The sequence below is a fragment of the Schistocerca nitens genome, chromosome 1, assembly GCF_023898315.1.
Source record: "Schistocerca nitens isolate TAMUIC-IGC-003100 chromosome 1, iqSchNite1.1, whole genome shotgun sequence".
Lineage (NCBI taxonomy): Eukaryota > Metazoa > Arthropoda > Insecta > Orthoptera > Acrididae > Schistocerca > Schistocerca nitens.
Window position 1 is genome coordinate 1,307,718,995 of NC_064614.1, and position 24,254 is coordinate 1,307,743,248.

At 38.3% G+C, this 24,254-nt stretch overlaps 1 protein-coding gene across 5 annotated transcripts in view; it reads left to right on the plus strand.

Annotated features, from left to right (window-relative positions):
• The window catches only part of LOC126202545 (tight junction protein ZO-1), a 731,102-nt gene that overhangs the window by 570,797 nt on the left and 136,051 nt on the right, over positions 1 to 24,254 (plus strand). For 4 of the 5 annotated variants that reach the window (XM_049936873.1, XM_049936876.1, XM_049936875.1 and 1 more), the window contains one exon: positions 17,792 to 18,031. The exons of the other annotated variant lie outside the window; for it this stretch is intronic. In XM_049936873.1, coding sequence (XP_049792830.1) covers positions 17,792 to 18,031 — 240 coding nt within the window. The remainder of the gene's footprint in view (positions 1 to 17,791; positions 18,032 to 24,254) is intronic. 5 annotated transcript variants of the gene reach the window in all.

Genomic DNA, 24,254 nt, shown 5'->3' on the forward strand with positions numbered 1-24,254 from the left:
TGCTTGTCCCCCCCCCCCCCCCATGCCCCCTCTTTTTAATGTCATCTGACAGCCTCATTGATGAGTGTCTCAACCGAAGACTGTACTTTTTAAAAATTGTTGCTGGCAATGTAACCATTAATTTGGGACCTATAAATTCTATTGGATCAAAATGGCAGTGACGAGGTGATAGCCTATTTACTGTATGCCCTTAAGTTTTTGCCATGTGGGGAACTATGGTTTCTGAAGAGAGATGAGATCCATAAGCTCCACCTCCTCAAATTTATCACTTTGTACAATATTTTGGCTCTGGCTGAGACGGCAATGTTGAGTTTTCCCATGGAATAACATTTGGCAATCTTGCTTCTGACATTGTTCAGTGTCACCACATGACACACAGTGATCACAGGCAAAATATTAAGAAAAGAAAATAAACAAAATCTCACTGTGTAACCAACAATCCCCCACATCAATAAGCCATGTAATGCAAGCAGGAAGTGTTGCAGTCTTGGGGTGAAGGTCTGGCAACTGGAGATGATTACTGCAGCTATACAGCAGGGCTCATGGGATTGGCTCAGTGTGTGCCATGCCTTCCTCGTGAGCTTCATCCTGCCACTTCCTTCGTAGCTGTTAATCCTAAAATAATTTTGAACAGACTTGTTTTAAATATTCTTCCTCATGTGCCTGCATTCTGTCATTCTTTTGTTATATGCTGTCCATTCCTCATCTTTTGTTCTATTCTCAGTGCTGTCTCCCTTAATTGTTTTTAATTTCAGGTATTGGTTGATGCTTAGGTTTTCTCTTTGTTTTTCTTAATGCTGCAACTTGTTTCCTATCATCCCCTTTTCACATTTATTTATGACTGAGACTTTGTAGTTTATTTTATTGGCATATATTTTATTTAATTAATTTAATTAATCCATTGTGGATTTTCCATTGTTTGATTTAAAGTGTTGACATTGAGTGGGAAGATTCATATCTTGAACCTTGAGGAAAAGCCATAAAAGCCACTATGTGCAAAGATTAACAGACAGCCTCCTCTTTCATTGTATTAGATCAGATTATCACATTTTCTGACTGCCTGTCTCTTGTAGGCATTCTTTGAAATATGTTTCGTTTGAATCATTTGACTTTTTTGCTTATGGTTCTATTTCCTTTCCTGTCAATGTTGACCTTCCTGTGATCGAATTATTTTTATAAAATGGTCCATGGCCTGTAATACAAATTCTTATGGAAGTTTACATCTTCAAAACATACACATTGTTCCTAATTTGCTTTGTCTGAGCATTAACTAGATATAGTTGTGATGTCCTGGTGTATTTTCTCTAGAACTTAAAACTTCCTAAAGTTGTGTATTTTATGGTCACATAAGTGAGCTTTCTTTCCATTAAAGTAAGTTTTTTGGACACTGTGACCACACATTAAATCACTTATAGCTCTCAAATAGCTGCATTTGGTCACCGGCTGCTGCTATTGTGGCTATAATGGTAATATTTCTTTTCTTTGAGGTACCATGTTGCTGCAGTAGACTACGCTCACATTACAAGTAAAAACCAGCTTTTTCAGAAGTGACTTAATACTTCTACTAAGCTTCAGCTATCTGTTGTTAAGTAGCAGAAACCTGCTTTAGGTTATCATAGAAAAAAAAGCGGCATAGAAAGTAAGTAGAGCAGTGATGTAAAGAAGATGTGTTGCTCCAAAATGTTGAATGAATCATTAGTGCACTTATACTCTTAATTATATTATTAACAAAAAATAAAAAGAATTGCTAAAGCTGTCATCAAACGTGAAGATCAGTTCGAATATCGCATTGTTTTCCTAGGCATAGTCCTATCGAAGATGTTATGCCATTGCCTTCCTCTGACCCTAGAACTGACGTACCTAGTCAGTGCAAGTTGGGCTCTGAACTGTACTGCAGCTCAGCGTTTGTCCTATACGTAGTCAGAAAGTTGCAAGAAAAAAAAATTTTCTGGTCATAAAGAAAACTGTATTCTTCCATAGCAGTAAAAAGATTGCACTGAAGACAGATGATATACTTTTTTTACAGCCAACACTCACAGTATATCTGTGTTGAAGGCACGCAGCAATGTGGCACAAGTTCATTTTGCCTAAATACTTGTTACAGCTTATTTAGGGAAGCCTTTCGGTTACTTACTCCTACAGACTCTAGAAGGTCTACACTACTGTAATTTTTGTATTTATTTGCAACATGTTCTATTGCAATATTTGTAGTACTGCATGTATGTTGTGTGTGTGTGTGTGTGTGTGTGTGTGTGTGTGTGTGTGTGTGTGTGTGTGTGTGCGTGCATGTGTGGTATGATGATGATGATGATGATGATGATGAGAGAAGGGAGAGGGTGAACCCGGTACTGGCACATAGCCCACTCCTTGCAAATACCACCAAGGAGGCCGCCAAGCTTAAAGTCCCCATCCGATGGATGGATCACCGTCAACAGTGTCGCACACCCTAATTTCAAGAGACACTGCGGAGGAGTTTGGTATTTAAGCCAGGACACTGGCACTAAATCTGGTAATCAGGAAATTTATGCCACCACCTCTCCTCCCCTTGCTGACCAGCCACTGGCAGTGAACATTTTTTCCTCCACTAGCATTCAAACCGGTCGAGGGCCACCGTACGAGCCTGCTTTGACGGCCTCAGCCACGGAGGCAGATACGCTACTGTATCGTGTTCACATGTTTATAACTCCTGAATCCCAATTTAATTGACTACCCTAAAGATACACATTTAGAAATCCTATGCTCATCGGATAAGAGATCTGGTAGCATGTAAGCAGTTCTTCTTACAAAGTGTGTTTAGCGTACAGAATGGGAATACCAGTCTGTTGTGTACCTTACACCAATTACAGCACACCATAGTTCTGTTCCCATCCTCGTATACCCTTTTATAATTGTTTGCTCTGTCACATAACAAACAATCATTACTTCACTTCTGTGACAGATTACAAATTTCATGATTATGATGACAGGAATTATACTTATCCTTCCAAAAAAGAAACTCTAAGGTAAGTTCTGCAGTTTTACTCATAACAAGCTTTTGTATGGAAGTGTCTGAAACATTCCTGTATGCAGAAAAGTAGAATGATTCAATTCTGGGTCTAGACGGTCCAAAATTCATTGCTCTCTCAGCAGCAGTTCATATTTGTAGTAGAGTTATGACAGACAGCATGCACCGTTCTCACAACAAGACAGTCTCACAGTGACTTGTCAGTCGTGGCGATAGCTCTTACGTTCACTACTGCTTTTTTCCAAGTACTTCTGAGACTGACAACAGAGGGTAGCATCTGTTGGGCAACAGGTGGTGAGACTCCTGTACATTCTTCTCATACGAAAACGACCCAGTTTTCTAGTGCCTGGTGGCTCGCATGTCATGAAATATTGAGGCCTGAGATATATTAGGGTGAAATCCTTTGAACACCGTGACATGGCCAGAGTTCTACTTGGACTAGCGTGTTAATATTTGATCTCATCCATCCGCCCCTAGATGTCTTCTTTAGTGTCTTTTACATATATTTTCTGTCTCAAACCTCAAATTTTTCAGTATTTCTGCAGTCTACACACCCAGTTTTCTGTTCCCTCATGTAATCCCCCCCCCCCTCCCCCACCCCCCATGAACCATAGACCTTGCCGTTGTTGGGGTGGCTTGCGTGCCTCAGCGATACAGATAGCCGTACCGTAGGTGCAACCACAACGGAGGGGTATCTGTTGAGAGGCCAGACAAACGTGTGGTTCCTGAAGAGGGGCAGCAGCCTTTTCAGTAGTTGCAGGGGCAACTATTTAAATGATTGACTGATCTGGCCTTGTAACTCTAACCAAAACGGCCTTGCTGTGCTGGTTCTGCGAACGGCTGAAAGCAAGGGGAAACTACAGCCATAATTTTTCCCGAGGGCATGCAGTTTTACTATATGGTTAAATGATGATGGCGTCCTCTTGGGTAAAATATTCCGGAGGTAAAATAGTCCCCCATTTGGATCTCCAGGTGGGGACTACTTTAGAGGATGTCGTTATCAGGAGAAAAAGAACTGGCGTTCTACAGATTGGAGTGTAGAATGTCAAATCCCTTAATCAGACAGGTAGGTTAGAAAATTTAAAAAGGGAAATGGATAACTTAAAGTTAGATATAGTGGGAATTAGTGAAGTTCGGTGGCAGGAGGAACAAGACTTTTGGTCAGGTGAATACAGGGTTATAAATACAAAATGAAATAGGGGTAATGCAGGAGTAGGTTTAATAATGAATAAAAAAATAGGAGTACGGGTAAGCTACTACAAACAGCATAGTGAACACATTCTTGTGGCCAAGATAGACACGGAGCCCACACCTACTACAGTAGTAAAAGTTTATATGCCAACTAGCTCTGCAGACGATGAAGAAATGATGAGGAAATAAAAGAAATTATTCAGATAGTGAAGGGAGATGAAAATTTAATAGTCATGGGTGCCTGGAATTCAATAGCAGGAAAATGAAGAGAAGGAAACGTAGTAGGTGAATATGGATTGGGGGTAAGAAATGAAAGAGGAAGCCCCCTGGTAGAATTTTGCACAGAGCATAACATAATCATAGCTCACACTTGGTTCAAGAATCATATAAGAAGGTTGTATACATGGAAGAATCCTGGAGATACTAGAAGGTATCAGATAGATTATATAATGGTAAGACAGAGATTTAGGAACCAGGTTTTAAATTGTAAGACATTTCCAGGGGCAGATGTGGACTCTGACCAAAATCTATTGGTTATGAACTGTAGATTAAAACTGAAGAAACTGCAAAAAGGTGGGAATTTAAGGAGATGGAACCTGGATAAACTGACTAAACCAGAGGTTGTACCGAGCGAGGTGGCGCAGTGGTTAGACACTGGACTCGCATTCGGGAGGACGCCGGTTCAATCCCGCGTCCGGCCATCCTGATTTAGGTTTTCCGTGATTTCCCTAAATAAGTCCAGGCAAATGCCGGGATGGTTCCTCTGAAAGGGCACGGCCGACTTCCTTCCCCATCCTTCCCTAATCCGATGAGACCGATGACCACGCAGTCTGGTCTCCTTCCCCAAACCAACCAACCAACCAGAGGTTGTACAGAGTTTCAGGGGGAGCGTAAGGGAACAATTGACAAGAATGGGGGAAAGAAACACAGTAGAAGAAGAATGGGTAGCTTTGAGGGATGAAGTAGTGAAGGGAGCAGAGGATCAAGTAGGTAAAAAGACGAGGGCTAGCAGAAACCCATGGGTAACAGAATATATATTGAATTTAATTGATGAAAGGAGAAAATATAAATATGCAGTAAATGAAGCGGGCAAAAAGGAATACAAACGTTTCAAAAATGAGATTGAGAGGAAGTGCAAAATGGCTAAGCAGGGATGGCTAGAGGACAAATGTAAGGATGTAGAGGTGCATATCACTAGGTGTAAGATAGATACTGCCTACAGGAAAATTAAAGAGGCCTTTGGAGAAAAGAGAACCATTTGTATGAAAATCAAGAGCTCAGATGGAAACCCAGTTCTAAAGAAGGAAGGGAAAGCAGAAAGGTGGAAGGAGTACATAGAGGGTCTGTACAAGAGTGATGTACTTGAGGGCAATATTATATAAAGGGAAGAGGATGTAGATGAAGATGAAATGTGAGATATGATACTGCGTGGAGAGTTTGACAGAGCACTGAAAGACCTAAGTCGAAACAAGGCCCTGGGAGTAGACAACATTCCATTAGAACTACTGACAGCCTTGGGAGAGCCAGTCCTGACAAAACTCTACCATCTGGTGAGAAAAATGTATGAGACAGGCGAAATACCCTCAGACTTCAAGAAGAATATAATAATTCCAATCCCAAAGAAAGCAGGTGATGACAGATGTGAAAATTACCAAACTATCAGTTTAATAATTCATGGCTGCAAAATTCTAACACGAATTCTTTACAGACAAATGGAAAAACTGGTAGAAGCTGACCTTGGGAAAGATTAGTTTGAATTCCGTAGAAATATTGTAACACGTGAGGCAATACTGACCCTACGAATTATCTTAAAAGCTAGATTAAGGAAAGGCAAACCTACATTTCTAGCATTTGTAGACTTAGAGAAAGATTTTGACAATGTTGACTGGAATACTCTGTTTCAAATTCTGAAGGTGGCAGGGGTAAAATATCGGGAGCGAAAGGCTATTTACAATTTGTACAGAAATGAGATGGCAGTTATAAGAGTCGAGGACATGAAAGGGAAGCAGTGGTTGGGAAGGGAGTGGGACAGGATGTAGCCTCTCCCCGATGTTATTCAATCTGTATATTGAGCAACCAGTAAAGGAAACAAAAGAAAAATTCGGAATAGGTATTAAAATCCATGGAGAAGAAATAAAAACTTTGAGGTTCGCCGATGACATTGGATATAAGATGAACCTCAACTAAAGCAAAACAAGGGTAATGGAATGTAGTCGAGTTAACTCGGGTGATGTTGAGGGAATTAGATAAGGAAATGAGACACTTATAGTAGTAAAGGAGTTTTGCTATTTGGGGAGTAAAATAACTGATGATGGTCGAAGTAGAGAGGATATAAAATGTAGACTGGCAATGGCAAGGAAAGCATTTCTGAAGAAGAGAAATTTGTTAACATCGAGTATAGATTTAAGTGTCAGGAAGTCATTTCTGAAAGTATTTGTATGGAGTGTAGCCATGAATGGAAGTGAAACATGGACGATAACTAGTTTGGACAAGAAGAGAATAGAAGCTTTCGAAATGTGGTGCTACAGAAGAATGCTGAAGATTAGACGGGTAGATCACATAACTAATGAGGAGGTATTGAATAGAACTGGGGAGAAGAGGAGTTTGTGGCACAACTTGACTAGAAGAAGGGATCGGTTGGTGGTCACCATGGAGGGTAAAAATCATAGAGGGAGACCAAGATGTGAATACACTATGCAAATTCAGAAGGATGTAGGCTGCAGTACGTACTGGGAGATGAAGAAGCTTGCACAGGATAGAGTAGCATGGAGAGCTGCATCTAACCAGTCTCAGGACTGAAGTCCATAACAACATGTAATCCTTTCTTAATACTTCTTGATTATTTTTAATTGCTATCTTTTATTTTCCTTTCATTGCATCTCTCTCTCTCTCATACACTAATTTGTTTTCATTCTTGTTGTAATTACATTCTACAACACTTATTTGGTTAGACATTTAGCATCCCTTTCAACTCCCTTATGTCTTCAGTTTTCAATCAGAGCACTCTCACATAGTAACTTCTTTTCTGTATGATTTTGTCTCTCTTGCTTTGCTTCAGTTTCTTCATTTTACTTCTGTCTTTAGATTTCTTGGCTATCAGAGATGTACCTGTTGTTGGTTTAATTGGTTTCATTTTCATAAGAAAGTATCTTTTTTTAATGTTTCTGTTAACACAGTAATTCTGTGCATGCATGAAGCCCGTTTTGATAACAGTGAGTTTGATGATGGATGTGAGGTTTAAGCACTTGGTTCTCAGTTGCAGATCAGTAACACTTTATTTCAGGTAGCAATATTAATTTTTATTGTGATCACTTTATTTATTATTCTTATAGAATGGTTTTATTCACATTGTTACTTTCAGAATTACATTAATGTAGATGTAGTATTGTATCTTTCTTGTCAAATGTTATGGAAAATATTTTGTGTTGATGCTACAAGGCAATAAAAATATCACGGTTCAGTATGGGATGCCCTTCAAAACTGAGCTCCCACATTATATGATGTGTTTCATGTACATATTTTAGTTCTAGTTTACATGATCACAAGTAGTGAGGGTTTTGAAAGTAGAGAATTATACTTGAGTAGACAAATTAAGTAATTCCTCTCCATGATAAAAGGTGAGAGGAATACCAAATGGATGATCAGGACAAAGGGAGATTCATTTTTCTTTGACTGTTGCCTTCCTTCATTACTTACAAAAACATGCTATATTCATGAGTTCTCTGTCCCTTCTTTATGTCTTCTGGTTTATAGAAACAAACAAAAAACACATCGCTTGACAGAAATTTTTTAACATCCTCTTGTATCAGTGATACTCTAAAGTGTGTCTTATATTATTACTAATTTCTGTTATTTTGTATGTAGCCATTTTCTATGTACTGAAACGGGAGATTGTTTTATCTGCAAACAATGTGTTTATGAGTTCCCTCTTTCATTTATTACAACTTATTCTTAGTTTTAGTACTCGTATATAAATGATACAGAATAACTAAATACTAAAAATGTGTTCATTTCTTTCCATTACAGCCATTTGAATTCCTGTCTGATATGTATTTACTTCCCTTGAATAATTCCTTTCCAGTCCTACACCCTCAACCTGCATATATTTTTCAGAATAATCAGTATTATCCATATGAAATTGTGGTAGAGCCCAGGCACATAGAGAATAATAATACATATCTACCTGTGATTACAGAACATTTCTTTGGGTATATATGACAGATATTTGGCTACCATACATTCTGTTAGTGTTATGTAGGTATCTATGAAGATCATGATTACAGTTAAGTAATGTCAGTGTTGAGTATCACAAACATTTCATTTGCATAGTAGGAAACAGTGTGCAAACCTAGCTCTGTTCCAGCACCACTGCAAGTTACACAATATGTCATTGCATGTATGCTGCATGAAAGCTACTGCTCTTTTGTGTAAAATGTCTGCTTCACATTAATTGCTTGTGTTCTCATGCTAAATGCAAATGACCATGAAAAATGAGCTCGTGTTTTAATGTGTTGATTGACTTAGCAATTAATTTAGATTGCTCTTATGTTTATTAGGAGTCTCTGGACCATATACGTATAACATTCACTTTACATTTTGGACATTAAAATATTTTACAAATTAATTAATTCCGTGCTTTCACTACTGACCAAGAGTAACCATCTTGTGCGAGGTCCTCACCTTTGCCGTAATGCTGTTCTCACAAACATCTCCTGAAAGGAGAAGTTTTTGACTTGCAATTTTTGTTTTCTACAACTTATTTGCACCTTTTAATGAAAAAACTACAAACAGTGTGTGTTCGTAATGAAACATAAATTGCTGAGCACAATAGCATAGTAATAAGCTGTTTTTAAACGGTCATAGAACATTGTTGCTGTTATGCAGACTTTGCTTTTTGCATAAAACAAAAATCCACTGAAAATTTTATTTGTTTAGTCTACAGATCAGAGAAGTAGGAGCTTTAAGAAGTGTAAAGTGAATGCATATTTCAGTTCACTTGTAGCAAAGGTCTACATAAGTCTACATAATTATCTGTGTGTATCACTGACACTATTGCTTCACTTATACATTATTATTCTGATACTGTCCTTTTCTAATCTTGGAGAACACACTTCAGACTTTGTAGTATCTAGAACTATGTACGATTAATAACAAGAGAATAATAGCTACAACTGTCATGAAGGAGGGAGAGGAAGAAACTGACACATAATCACTCAAATTTATCAGAACTTAATGTATAAATACGATAATGTTATGTCCCTAGTGGTGTAAAGTTAATGAATTCCGAGCAGTTGAGGCATCAAGTCTCGGTAGGCATGTAAACGGGTCTCAAAACTTTGCTAGTTTTCTGACGAGTCCTTTTACAGAGCTAGAGTAAAACTAACACACGTGCATAGCTACTCTGTGCCGGCACCACAGCTCAACTGGGGTCGAGGTGCCTTGGGGATGCCTTGGGGATAGAGTTGTGAGTGGGGACAAAGAGGAGGCACAGAGTTTGAGGAATGGTTGGGGAAGGGTGGCAGATGGCCAGTAGGGAGGGGCACCAGGTGCACAGGGCAGGAATATGACGCCAGCGAACTCGTTCCGGCAGCACCCGAGGAGAGTCTTGGCTGGAACATTGTGGCATGAAAGAGTGGAGTGGGGGAGGGAGATTGTGGGGCGGAGAGAGTGGGTGCAGGATGAGTGAAGTTAGGGCTATGGGTTGGGGGCAGGAGAAAAGTGGGGTAGCAGAGATAGAGGCTGAGCGGGACTTGTCTGAAAACTAGCAGAGCTCGTAGTCTCATTTTTATGCTTACCAGTGCTTCGGCATCCTGACCTTGGTGAGTTGTTGCCTTTTCTCCTCAAATTATTTATAAAACTACATACATTGTTGACACACAAGTTACACATTGCCGAGTATGAGATTACTGGAGGTGGGTGCACTTAGTTTGCCCTGACCTGACAGTAATCCATGCAGGCCATTATTGGGGGGGATAAAAGATTTGAAAATGCAGAATTTAATTATTGCTAGCTTCTCTTCACTTTCCACTCACTGCCGCTTTCTCATAGTGAAGTATGTACAGATGAGAGTGATGTACCCGCACTATTCTGTCGTACTTCCACACCTGGCTTCCCCTTTGCTGCTGGGGTGAAAAGTGAATAAGACAGTGCTCAGGCACTCGATGGGAAGGGTCGGGCCTCAAAGCCCAGTCTGGCCATCCACCTTTAGGAGTTCTGTGGTTTTGTTAAATTGCTGAAGGCAAATTCTGGGATGGTTCCTTTGAAAAGTGTATAGTCAGTTTTTTTGGACAATCCATGCTCAAACTCTGCCTCTAATGACCACATCTTTGATGTGATGTTGAACCCTAATTTTATTTCCTTGTTTCCTTCTTTGTTCCTATTTTTTATTTGTGTTGATGAAATAACTGTTTCAGAATTTAGGTCTAATGAGGCAGTTAATAAAGAGGAAATGTTTTTTAAATGGTCTGTCTTACTCAAATATTTAGGCCCTGACAACTTTTGATAATATGCAGATACCACTTTCTATATTAACCTTGTATATTTAAAAAAGCATAATACAGTAGGCCGTACAGAGTTCAAAGGGTATCACACTTAACTATAAGCTATTGCTAATATGTACTTCATTTAAAAAGAATTCATATTTGACGTCTTTAGATACCTGTTTTATTATAATGTTTTGGCTTTGCTCATTTATCTGCTTTGACATGTTACTGATGTTGTATTAGCCCACCACTCAATATATTCTTATTTCCCTGATAGTCACCTTCTATTCCCTGGGTTTGGGTTCCAATTTGAGATTCTTATAGCTTTTGACCATCCACTAGAACTAATCCCCGTTATTGGTGTTTTTGTCTAGCATACTATTCTCAGGAATACTATTTGTTTTAGTCTATAGTTACAATTCTTTTGTTTTCCCAATTGGTTTCATTACACAGTATCATCCCCAGAACATTCCCTGGCATGCAGTTGCCACACTTGCTTCCCAAGTAGGTGCGGGTATTTGACACAACTACTTGGGATGCAAATGTGATATCCAGTGCCTTGGCAGTGCACAGTTAAATTCTGAAGTTTATAACCAGTTTTATTCCCTAATTATCATAGCAGAAAAACAGGCTGAAATTTGTCTCACTTCTTATCATCAAGATTTTCATTATTACCTGCCTAAGAGAGTGCTAAACAATTGTAGATCATAGTAATAGATATTACATTTATTTTTTGAAGACCAGCGGAATATGAGTGTATTTTAAATGCAGCTCCAACTTGTTTTTAGGACCTTATATACTAACACTGCAAAGCGAAATATAGTTTTTACGTGGTTTAGAACATTGTACTTCTAATGAAAAGGGTTTAAAAGAGTTTACAGAAGCATTAAGTGTTTATTTTGTAAAAGTTGGCTAAAAATAGCCATTTCTGGCATTTTTAGAAAATCATTAACTTTGCCCTTAATCTGTAAACTATTGGGAAGCAATAAAAGATTAAAATTTATACTCTAAAAGCCTTGTGTTGTTGAGTTACTGCGTCAAAGTTCCAGGATTATCCTACAGTTACTTCCAAAGATATAAAAAGCTAAACCTCATTTTTTAAGCATTTATTTTTTCATTTGATTTGCTTCAAATTATGTATTGGAAAATTGCTCAAGAATTTTTTCTATTATTATTGTGCTTAGCAAAGCACAACATGTTGCACAAGATGGCCTAGTTTTGTTTCCTTTGAGAAAAATATTGCCAGAGATACCATGTCCCAGTGTTACTGAAAAGACAGGGGTGCACTTTTGATACTTGCATTATGGGGTCAACAAATGACTATATTTCTGGAAATATTATGTTGGAAAAATTGAAATTTTGCCAGTGTTCATTGAAAACATGTACCGTTGTGTGTTCATGTTTTTACTATAAAGGCAGGGTAACAACTAGAACTTGAATTGAAATGGTATTATTCATGGAACTATGGCACATACGATTTCAGTTGTATCATTTTGTTGTTAGTACCTGTGGCATTTCAGTGACTTCAGTTATTACAAACACTGTCTTTCAGACATGCGTGTACTGTCTAAAGGAGGATTATTGTGCTAAGTGCAGTTGCTGTCTGAAGGCCATTGTGTCTGTGTTGACACAGTAACTGCATTTATTGCAGTACAGTATCCCTCAGACAAACAAGTTGTTAAGGTGACTTTTCATGACAAGTGTGAAATCTGGGTTCAGCTCCCGGTCTGATACAAATTTTTGTTTGTCACAAGTAGGTAATGCTAATATGTATGCACAATATGTAAATCCATTTCATGTACTAATTTTGTAAGAGCAGTACAATTTGCTGATTTAGAGGATGTGACAGAAGGACATTAACATTGTTTCATAAAGCCAGTCTAGGGACAGAACCTTCAGGGATGTGCGATGAGTTATGGTACACATTAACAACAGAGAAGCAGCTCTTAAAACTTAATTTATATGATATAATAATAATAATAAACTGTTATTATACATTAAACTATTATTGTGATTCTTAGCACTATTAGTGATTACAGCTAACTGTAACCTAGTGAATTAAAAAGAGACCCCGCATTGAAAAAGGCAGTTACATTGGATAGCAGCAGTTAATATTTTATTGGCAGCATGATATGTACTTCAGTACATAGGTATTTTCCAAAGAAAATAGTTACTTGTATTTGTAATGATTGAGGACAGTTTACAGTACACCAGTACTCATCTTTCGACTTCACAACGAACACCACTATTCGCAACATACCTAATATGATCATTTGCTTGCCATGCAGCAACAGATGGAAACATGTGGGACTCAAGTCTCCCTTGATTCTTGGTCCTGGGTCACAACTCCCTCATCCTTAAGTGTTACCATTCTTTTTCCCCCAAACTTTCCACACTTGTGCCAGAAAAGCAAATTTACATCCCTTTTGGGTGTTTCCATGTTTTACCTCAAGGTGAGTAGATTTTTTGCTATTCATAGACATAACATCTCTGAAACTTCAGTCACCAATCACGAAACATCTTGACACTGTCCAAGTCACTTTTGTTATTAATTTCCAGTTAGCGGGTTTTGGCTGTACTATCTTTGGTCAGAATGTTGTTTGGGTGGTAGCACAAGCAGCATTGTGCTCTATATTGGATCCCAGTCAGTTTTTCAAATGAAATATTTTGCATTAAATGTATTTAGGATAATAATTTAATTGAATATAAACAATTTCAATGGAAACTCGAGGGTTCATTTTCATTTATGTTTCCTTAATGTTTTTTCATATTTTATTTGGTAAATGTTTGCGTGAATCACACATAAGTAAAGCAGTTTTCAACCTGAAGGCCAAACTGAGAGTTACAATCCAGAGCACACATACATGTTTTGGGGTTAGTGTGTCATCACCTATTTTCCTCTAAAGCGAGAAATTGTTCGCTTAATCATTTTTGAGGGCACCTACAGTTTAACAGTGTCATCAGAGTGGGACGCTCTTCACTTAACCGTCGGTAAAAATCACCTTTATTACAAGTACACGACGAACAGAAAAAAGTAGGTGGCTATTTAATCACAAAAGCTATCCGTGTCGGAGGGGAACTGAAATGGCATTGCCGAGGCACGTTAACACGCAGTGAACGTGGCAAGCCGACACCCGGTGAACTCCCAGAGCTGAGCTTCCGCACTCCTCGACGTTCGCAGAGTGAATGACGCTCGGTGCCGCAGCGCAGGCAGACCCCGTCGGGCTGCTCATCGCTGACGTCGTGCCGCTTATCGTTCCGGTCGCGGACTTTTAACCCGGGCGGGGCCCAGTAAAACTTAGAGGCACCACCGGCCCGGGGTGGCCGTTACGCGGCGTTCCTGCGCACGGAGGCGTGTGTTTTGCTTTCATCGGAAAGTGATGAAGAGGAAGGTTGTGAGGCGTCAGCACCCGTGCCTCCGTCGAGCCGTAGCTGCGCGCCACGAGCGATGCGCTGTGCGTCATCTGATGGCAGTAATTCCGACCTCGGTGAAGCCGATGGCTAAATATGTTAAACATTTTAGGCCTAATTATTCTATTGTCTTTAAGTATGGTCGGAAGGAGAATGATAGTTATTTCGAGACAAACCAGACATTAATGCTACTGGTTTTAAGTCATTGGGAACACTGGGTGTCAGCTTGCGGCTGGTGCTAGCAATCTCACAGGGAAAAGACATTGTACATTGACGTTAGAAATACATCTGCCACTGAATATGAGCTTTACATAATCCAGCTCCATCAGTAGACTTGTCGGTTGTACGCAGTAGATGAATCACAGTTTGTAGAGATAACATTACTGTATGGGAGCCTTAAATTTCAAGGAAACTCTCTTGAAAACACGTGCACTAATGAGAGGTGTATTATGAAAAGCATAGAAGTAGAGTTTTGACTTTCACATTTTTCTTCTTTTGTTTCAAATAAACACAAATGTTTGCTGAAAAAGGGTATCTGAGAGTGAGAATTTTGTTTTATTTATAAAATCACTGTTTTCTGTACCTACTCTTTTAACACATACACCATACTGACCTTGCAGATATTATTGTTTCAAAGAAAAATTCAATTTAGGGAATATATCTGAGTTAGAATTCTTGCTCGGTAATTACATTCGGGAGGCAAAATGTGTAGCAATGCCAATATAAATTATAAAAGTAAGTGTGACAACATTAGCCTAGCTTTCAGTTCCTTCCTCGGGAAGGAGAGAATGATTTAGTGCGAAGGGTTAAAAAGAAAGGACAACTCGCTGAGACCCCAGGATGAGAGACCTGCGTGTAACAGGGATGAAGGGAGATCTGTTGTTCCGAAAGCTGGGAATTCACTTTTACTTTTAGATGTACCTAAACATTTCAACTTGTAAACATAACTAATGGCCAGCAATTCTCTTTTGTACTTATCATATACTACTACTTCATATTAAAAGAGCAGGTCAAACTGAATAATTTTGAATTAACATTTTGACATGAAATAATACAGTTGCTGTTACTCGTACCTCCACGAGCCTTCAGAACTGATGTGTGTGCCATAATTAAGGAAATAAATACAATAAAATTACAGAGTTGTTATCGTGTTACCTAGTATGTGCTTCTGACCCATTATGGGGGACCACATTCCAACTGTGTTGCAGTTGTTTTGCATAAAATATGACAGCTGCAGGAGTTATAGTGCCCAAGGCAGTGATCTATATTGTACAATAATTTGCCAGTGGCCCTTTCGGTCAAATGACTGTACGATCTGATGGAAAAAGGATGGAGGGAATACAGACTGCTTGATTTGTGTCGTTACGTGTGTGCACGGCAACAATGGGATGTTTGCTTTATCTCTGTTAGATTTTATCACCACTGTTCCTCAAACACAATTTATCGTGCACAGTTCTCTTTGCTTCATTTTCATTTTTTCCTACCTTGCATGAAATGTTTGTTCCCATCTTGAGAAATACACAAAGTTTTATTCACTTTGAAAATAATTAATTCCAATTTTTAATTATGGTGATATTTTACTTTTATGTTTTCTTATTACTTATTTCTGTATGTTATATTTTATTCTTATACATTTTAATTCTGATCTTACACTTTCTGTGTACACACAATGTGGTAAAAAAGTAATGAAGCACTTTTGTAAAATATTGTAGGTTATACTGGATTTCTTTTTGTGTGGAAAATTCAGTAAAAGAAGACTAAGTAACAGTGGGCTGGGTCACAGAATCCGGACTAGACGAGCACAACATTACAATTTCATTTTGTAAGTCTTTCGATAGCATCTCAATTACAATATCAGTCGACACACTGTTCCAGGTTTACAAATTCACATTGGGGAATAATCTAGCTGCAGTGAGGAAAAAAGTAGAGAGAACATTTACTTTTCATGTAATGGTGGTACAAATAATGGATGGATCTTTATTTGGAATTTGAATTGAGTACTGTACTCAACAGCCCAAGATTTATCTTTGGTAACATTATTTCGTAAAAAATTTTTGCCAGCCCATCTGTGAGGATTTTAGCATATTTTTCCACATTTTTGTTCATGTATCCTCTCTTGCGACCCACTCAGATAGCTGAGTGCATTAAGTACCCACTTCCAGGACAGGAGGGGCACACCAACCTTTGATCGAATCTAGTGCTTGGATTAATGACAAGCAGCCCAGATTTGGTTTTAGGTGGTTTTCCGTGACCACAGAGGTAAATAGCGAGCCAGTTCCCAGGTTCCACCTTCGTTACATAATGCACAAACACTTTGAAAACTGATGTCATATTAATCATGCCGTATACACTAGATGCAGACAGAAGGGGTACAAGTTTGCCATCCTGTGGAGCAGCTCCCAGTAGCTTTGAAATGCCTTTGCAAGTGGTGATCCTCTGTAATAAAGGCCTGTATACAGATACAGTTCTCAGTGAAGTTGGAGAAGTAGCATATTGGTGCCAATGCAGCATCAGCTGGATAAAGGACATGGGAATGGGTGGCCAGATGTCATTTTGTGTAAATGTAAATTTAACTCTACACCTTTCTGGAAAATTAGTGGATTAACCTCAGGAGATTTCTGATTCTTCCTGCATTTTGACCCTTTAGATACATTCAGAGTTTGTTCCCGATTTCGTGTCCCCTGTGGTAATTCTACATGCCATATGAGAACTCAAGATCCTTGGCAGTGGTCAGTTTGGATTCACTCATTTAATTGTTTTTGATTGCTGTAGTTAGCTCTTGCTGAGCAAAGTGGCACAGTGGTAAGACTTGTTATTGTGGAGGGTGACTGTTGAGATGCCATACAGGCTGTTGAGATTTAGGTTTTCCACAGTTCATCCAAGGTGGTTAAAACAAATTCTCAGACAAATCCTTTAAAAATGACATGGCCAGTTCCTTCCCCCCCCCCCCCCTCCCTTCTCAATCCCTATCTCTAGTGACCTTGTTATCGATGTCTCCACTTCCCTCATAGTTAACTTTCACAGGATTTTGTGCAAGACAGGAGATTTTGAATGTATAACATTTCACAGCCTGTATGTAATTCATAAATAAACTCATCTGTGTTCATCATTGATGGTAAGTAAGTGTTTTACTGTACTGCTGGCCACAACCGTTTGATTACATTAGGTAACAACTGTAAATCTCGGAAGGGGGGAGAGGTGGGGGGAGGGACAGCAAGAGAGAGTGGCAGAAAATTGGCACTGTTGAGAGTGAGATCAATGGTGATTCATTTCAACTCATTGTCGGTATCAGCAACGAAACAAAATATAGTGTAGATTGGTACGTAGTATAACCTCAGTCTTTATAATATGGTCAGCCTCATTACTTTTTTAGCACATATAATATTTGTGTGTGTGTCTTTTTTTTCCTTATATTCACAAATCAGTGTATATAATGATGTACTTGTGTGTGTGTGTGTGTGTGTGTGTGTGTGTTTGTCTTATAGTGTATATGAATGTGAGGCTGTGACATAAGAGTCTCTTAACTGTAATTCTTTTTCTTCACTTTCATGTGTATATGAAGAACTACATGTGGCCTCAGCTTTTGCTTTCCCATTGCATACTTGACCTCCTCACATAATCTAACTCCCTCATGTAAGAGCCCCCTTTTGACTCACTCGAGATTGGCTTATTTGGTTTAACACACATTCCCCTTTCTCTCTAGCCCGACGAAGCCCTGTCAGATGACTTCTTGTTCCCTATGACGTCTCGCCTATCCTACGCTTCCTCCCCCGAATCCGACCTCGACCTTTCCCCAGAGCCTCACGGGAGTGGAGTGGTGACTGCATCCCCTCCTCCTCGCCTCATCAAGAGCTCGTCGGACCCCAGCATTGCGACACAGGAGGACACCGGTCCTGGCTATAGTGCTCCTCCTCCTTACTCGGCCAACAACCCGTACAAACAGGTCAGTACACTCTCTAGATCTCTGTGCAAGGATACAAAATGTAGTTGTTTGGACTGTACCGTAGAAAGATTTTATGCAAATATATGAGAGATACAGTAATGTGTGATTCTGAATGAGTAATATTAATATTTCACATCATACTATACTCATACACTGGAGCATAATGTCCAACATTTGTGGCATAATTTCTGTTGCTCAACTTCCTTTTATGGGGGATGAGTTTTGTCGTTCATTATAGAATCCGTCAAACTTTTTTTGTATGTTTTATATTACATATTTTTACAATTTACTTACGGACAGCATACTTTCCCCTGACCTGACCTTTCAGTCTGCAGTGGAGGAGGTGAAAAACTCTTTTTTTCAACTGTACCAAACTGGACACAATTGTTAACATAACCTAGTTGACAGAAGGAACAAACTACATGGTATTATCATGACAGACAAGAAATTATTAGATGGTAGAAGAGTAAGGTGATATCTATTTGCAACAAAAATAAACTCAAGAAGTTGACAGTTGAGATGAGGAGTACTCTGATATATACAATTGATGCCTGTGATTACTGTCACTGCTTGCCATACCAATATCTATCTCACTTAGTGATTAATATTCTACATATAATTTTTTGGGCCTGCCTTAAAAACTAACCTAATACTGGATCATAGAAGCTGTTTTGGACTGTACATATAAATCTGAAAGTTGGTGTACAGGGGTGCAACCTTTTGTTCTCTGTATCTCAAACTTTTCTTCAATCTTCATCTTTCCTTTTTTGTTAAGGAATGTTGCAGATATTGTTTGGCAAAACTGTTTCTCGCCTATATGCTGCAGTAAGCCTCATAAGTCATACATTTTACTCTCTGTTCACATTCACATTTATGCTCTGTAGGAGGTTTTATGGAATATGGTGGAGATACTATTTTAACCCACAGGTGATATAAAAAATAACTATTGCCAAAAATCTGTATGTGCTGTAATTTATATATCATGATAGTTCCTTGGGAATATGTGTGTAGACAGATGTAACATATTCTTTTATTTTTATTCCACCTATCATGAAATGCTTGTGTATGCATGTAAGAGTAACACAATGATTTCACTATTATCAGCAAAGCATCTGTTGCTGGCAGCCACGGTTTTATTGATAAATTATGACTGACAAAAGTAAATAATATATATCTGTTATAAAAAATAAGTTTTTGGAAAATTGTAACTAGCCTTCCTCCGGATGTGCATTAATGCTTACACAGTGTGTTCCACAAGTATTTGTTGGTAGACTCTTATAACACTGTCGTGTCGGCTGCGTACTTGTGTTATAATGAGGGAATCGTCATCTAATTTTTATTCTGAACACTGGACAAATCAGATCCAATCAAATGCAAATTTGGTAAGCAATTCCTTTGCAGACCAGCAACACTTACTCACAGTATTCACAGCAAACTGCTATTTTCCGTGTGTGACAGCTTGTGTTTGGCTATTGCATAAAATGGAATATTGGATACAGGAAATTGTTGAATTCACAGTTTGTCTTCAGAAATTGCAACTCACAATGCAGCTGATAGAAGGACATGGAAAGAGAGAAACAGCAGTCCTTTATCAGGGATGAGAGGGGGGTCTGACTGGTGGGGCAGGGGCTGGGGCAGGGGCAGGGGCCGGGGCGGGGGCGGGACGGGGGCGGGGGCAGGGGCAGGCCACCGAGTTCCTGAGATGCTGGTCGCAGGCTGCAGGCTGCCTGGAGGATGGGTGCAGCTGTTGGCCGCAACTCGGGAAGTGGCCTTCTTCTCCTACAGTCGGTGTTGTGGAGTTCTGAATGCAGTTTGGTAGTCACAGTCTGTAGAATTTCTCTCTGTTGTTGTGGTCTTTAATCCAAAGACTGGTTTATGCAGCTCTCCATGCTAGTCTGTCTTGTGTCAGCCTCTTCATCTGTGCAGAACCACTACAACCTACATCCATCTGAATGTGCTCGCTGTAGCTGAGCTTCACATGAATGGCGGCCCTCTGGAACACTCATTGTAAAGTGTTTGACCACTAGTGCAGTTTGTATCCTCAGAAAATCTCTTATATGGCTTGTATGTACTCCGTGTAATATGTCGTATTGGGGAAATTGTTGGTTTCCAGACCTGTGTTTGTTAGGATTATTTGCTTGTTTCCTTCTCCTCTATATGCCTGTTTTGTTAGTACCCATTATTCTAAGTTTTCTTGTAAATTATCCATTAAATCTCTCTGAATTGATCCTTTGCACTATCTGATATGCATAGGGCACCTTTAAGCTGGAGGTTCTTATTCTCAGAGGCGGATCGTGAGTATATGTTCTGGGTGTTCAAAAATTTTTAGATTCAGATAAATTTGAGAGCTCAAATTAATATCCTCTGCTGTATAACAGTTATGCTTATCAACACGTTTACGCAACTACAGCCAGTGGCAATAATAATAATAATAATAATAATAATAGTCATAACAAGGATAAGAAAAGAAAAAAAAATGTTTTTTGTGGAATTTTGTTGTTTTGGACATAATTAATTGCATTTTAGGACAGAAATGAACTAATATGTAAGCTTTTACTACTCTCCATTTTGAATTTTTGTGTAAGTGGTAGTTTTCGTGCTTTTTTATTTTTTTGGACAAATGTACAAGATCCCTAACACATGTATTAGTCAACAAATTAACTTTCGGGCTGAAAATCAGACATTCTCATGTTGAGCCAACACAACAACATATGCTGTTGTACACTTCTTTGTTAAATATTTGCCTGTACAGAGACTTATTTCATTTCATCACTTTTTGAATCAACAGATCTTGTCTGGGAGACCCTAATTCCTTTGGAGCTAACTTTTCCTGATAATTTGCTTTTCTGTTACCACTTAAAAACCTACTCAACAGAGTTAATGTTGATACTGCACATCAAAATCAATTCCTGCACAGTAAACAACCAACTTTGAACACAAGCTGCTGTTTGTGGAAATGATTACATTCAAGTAGCAATGTCTACCAACAGGGTCACTTGACAAGAACACAAATGAGGCTCTGTGTGCCTTAAAAGCTGAAAGCACACCATCGTCAATCATGCATTTAAGTGAATATAAGAGTAAACAGTGTGGCAGCTTTTCGTGAATGTTCATATATACACTGTGGGCCTACAGCACAAATTTCAGAAGCTCAAATCAATGATCAATTGTACAATCTCACAATCTACGCTGATGTGCTTTAGGCCCTTATGGTTCTGATTGCCTTAAATGGATTACTGTAAGATAAAATTCAAAATTTAATGTACTGCAGCTCATATGCAAATCCACAAACTAGATTTTTCTATCACTATAACTATAACATATACTGGCATCGAATCTAATTTTACTGTAGAGTGAATGAATTGGCATATCTGAAGAGGGTGCTAACATCTAGCGTGACTTATGCCGAGCAAATGTGGATAAATGTCTGCTGCAGTGTGCTACCACCTGGTGGCACTGTTGTAAACTTTTAGCTGCATGCACACCGTGAACCATGCACATTGTTTATCAAATCTGTATGCATGTGACCCATAAGGCAATGATGTCACACTTGTTGTACATGTGCAAAAGGTCCTTAAAATGTGCATAACTGAAGATGTGCTCGCAACCATGATGTCAAGTTTCACATTGTCTAGAGGAGTAGCAATACAAAGCACAGTAGATTTAGTACTGTGTATTTCAGATTACTGCATCTATGTTACGTTTAACAGCATTCAAAGAAAAATGGCCAACAAATCCACAAGGTGTCAAAAGTTGGGTGTTCATGTGCTCTTGTACTCCGACACAGCAGCCACCACTGCTTATTCTGTCATTCCAGAATGTCACACAGAGACATTGGACTACTGACACTTCAGCAATTTTGATTCTGCTTCTGTTTGTGTATGTTCTGAATGTTTCCCCATAGCCACTGTGAAATAGCTGTCCTTTTTTAAAGTTCAGAATTGAAGCTGTTAATGGAATAATCTTTTTTAAACATTAAAATAATGTCATGGCACCAACCTAAAAACATGCTACTGACATATTTCCAGATAAATGGAGATTTTATAACACCAGAAATGTAAAAATATTGTCAGCCAGAGGGGAAATACAACAGACATGATTTTGCAGTTGTTAAATAAAACATAGTAAGGTGTAGGCATATATTGGAATTCAGATGTTATGTAGACTAATTCCATTATCACCAAACAGTGTAAACCTGCAGATGAAAAATGCAGAGCTGTGTACGTGGTGGTCATATCTCCTGACTATCAACTGATTTTTGTGGGATCCTCTTGAAGCATTCTTGCACTTCAGATTGTCACTTACACTTGACGTCCTAGTGAATTTCCTGTTTCCTCTTGCTGAAAACTCACATTTACTTTCTGCTGAAATGTCCAGTGGTTACCACAGACAGTGTCTCTCCATACATATTTAATGCTCAGAAACTACAATAGTTCGCTAATTCTCCAGCTGTTCCTTTGGACATTGTATTATTAATGCAGTTCCTGTGTGACTTTTTTATTTTATGGACCATGACCTCTTGAAAGGTTCTGCTGGACTTATTCTACAACTATGTTGTTATTGTTGTCAAGAAACTCAATACCACAATTTTTTAAAGATCATTGTAATTGCATTCATATTAATAAACCATATATTGACATTAAACATGTACATCATTGAACTTGTAACATCAGTAGCTTCTGTCAATAATCATAATGCTCCAATACATAATACTATCATAAATTGAATATTAGAAGAGCATTCCATTTATCTATTTACACCACATAGTAACTATTGTCAGAATTATTTGTAAATATTGTTCATACATTTGCACATCTTCTGGAACTCACATATTTACCTTCTAGCAGGTATTTCTTCTCACAAATTTGCTTTCATCACTGTCCCATCTTGAAGACATGTGCCATCTCTCGCCATGACTCGCCATATTCAAATAAAAAACAATCCTGTGAAATATCTGTGCTCTTACCTCTCTTTCATTATTCTATACTTTTAATTCATGAGAATCTTTCATCATTAAGAAGACATAGGAATACACATGATATGCTTCGCCACACATCCCCACCTCTTAGATGAATGATGTCACTATAGGTATAGCTACTTTCCCTACTTCATATGTACTGTTTGTGTCATTCTGTAGTCTTTTTATGTTAATAATAAATTCTTTTGATACATCGCTTTAAGTGCTGGCCTATAAGTGCTGGCATGTTATAAAACTAACCACAATTGGGAAAATGAATGTGCTTCCCATTTGCATATCTCATTGTTTTATCTTGACCTTCGTAAATATAATGGTAACTCTGTTATAACAGAAGGAATGTGCATTTATGTTTGTACATCTCATTAAAATCTTGATTGCAACTACAATATAATTGTAATAATATGCTTGTGTATTTGCACCAAATACTGATTTTTATTACAGAATTTGAATATTAATGGTAACTGCAGTACGGTTAGAATAATGTGCTTTTATACTACTTTTACAAGAAAGAATATTAAAAAATTCATCTTCTTGAGAAAACAATAGATCCCGGTTATCTTTTTGTTCCATGGTAGTTCTCAGTTTTATCTTGGTATTGACACAGGTGAAATTATATTCTGAGAACCTAGAAATCTTAAACCCTGCTATGACATTTATATTTTTGACTTCTATTATTTTTATTGCACAATGTCAGACACTCCTCATAACTTTAATACTTTACTACTTACTTATTTTTATAAGCCTTGTGCAACTCAGGCTAGTTTTATTCTGCATTGTAACAGGTCTCAAAATATTAAATATTTCACTTGTATTGAAATAAAGTTCAAACCTCGTTCCTCAGTCATATTTCTTTTTCAAATTGTTGTTCTTCCTTCCTTGGTACATCTACCCTATTTCCTTCCACACTATATATATGTGGGTAAACCATCCTTCTCATAAACACATATACTTTTTAAGATGAAACAGTACTACTCCTACCTTGCAAAAGAAAATTAAACCGCCTGCATGCATGTTTTTATTTTATCTTAATCATTTTAGACAGACTTCTGAGTTCCCATCTATAACATTCTCACCAGCAATCATTGCCAATAGGTTACTATTTATAAAACTACATATTAGTGTGTCATAAACATTATATTAGCAATCATGTGAACATCTTAAAATTGTTATTTTATTGTCCATTTTAGCACAGTATAGTAGTTATTCTGATGCTGATGATAGCACTCATTAACCTACATTTATGGT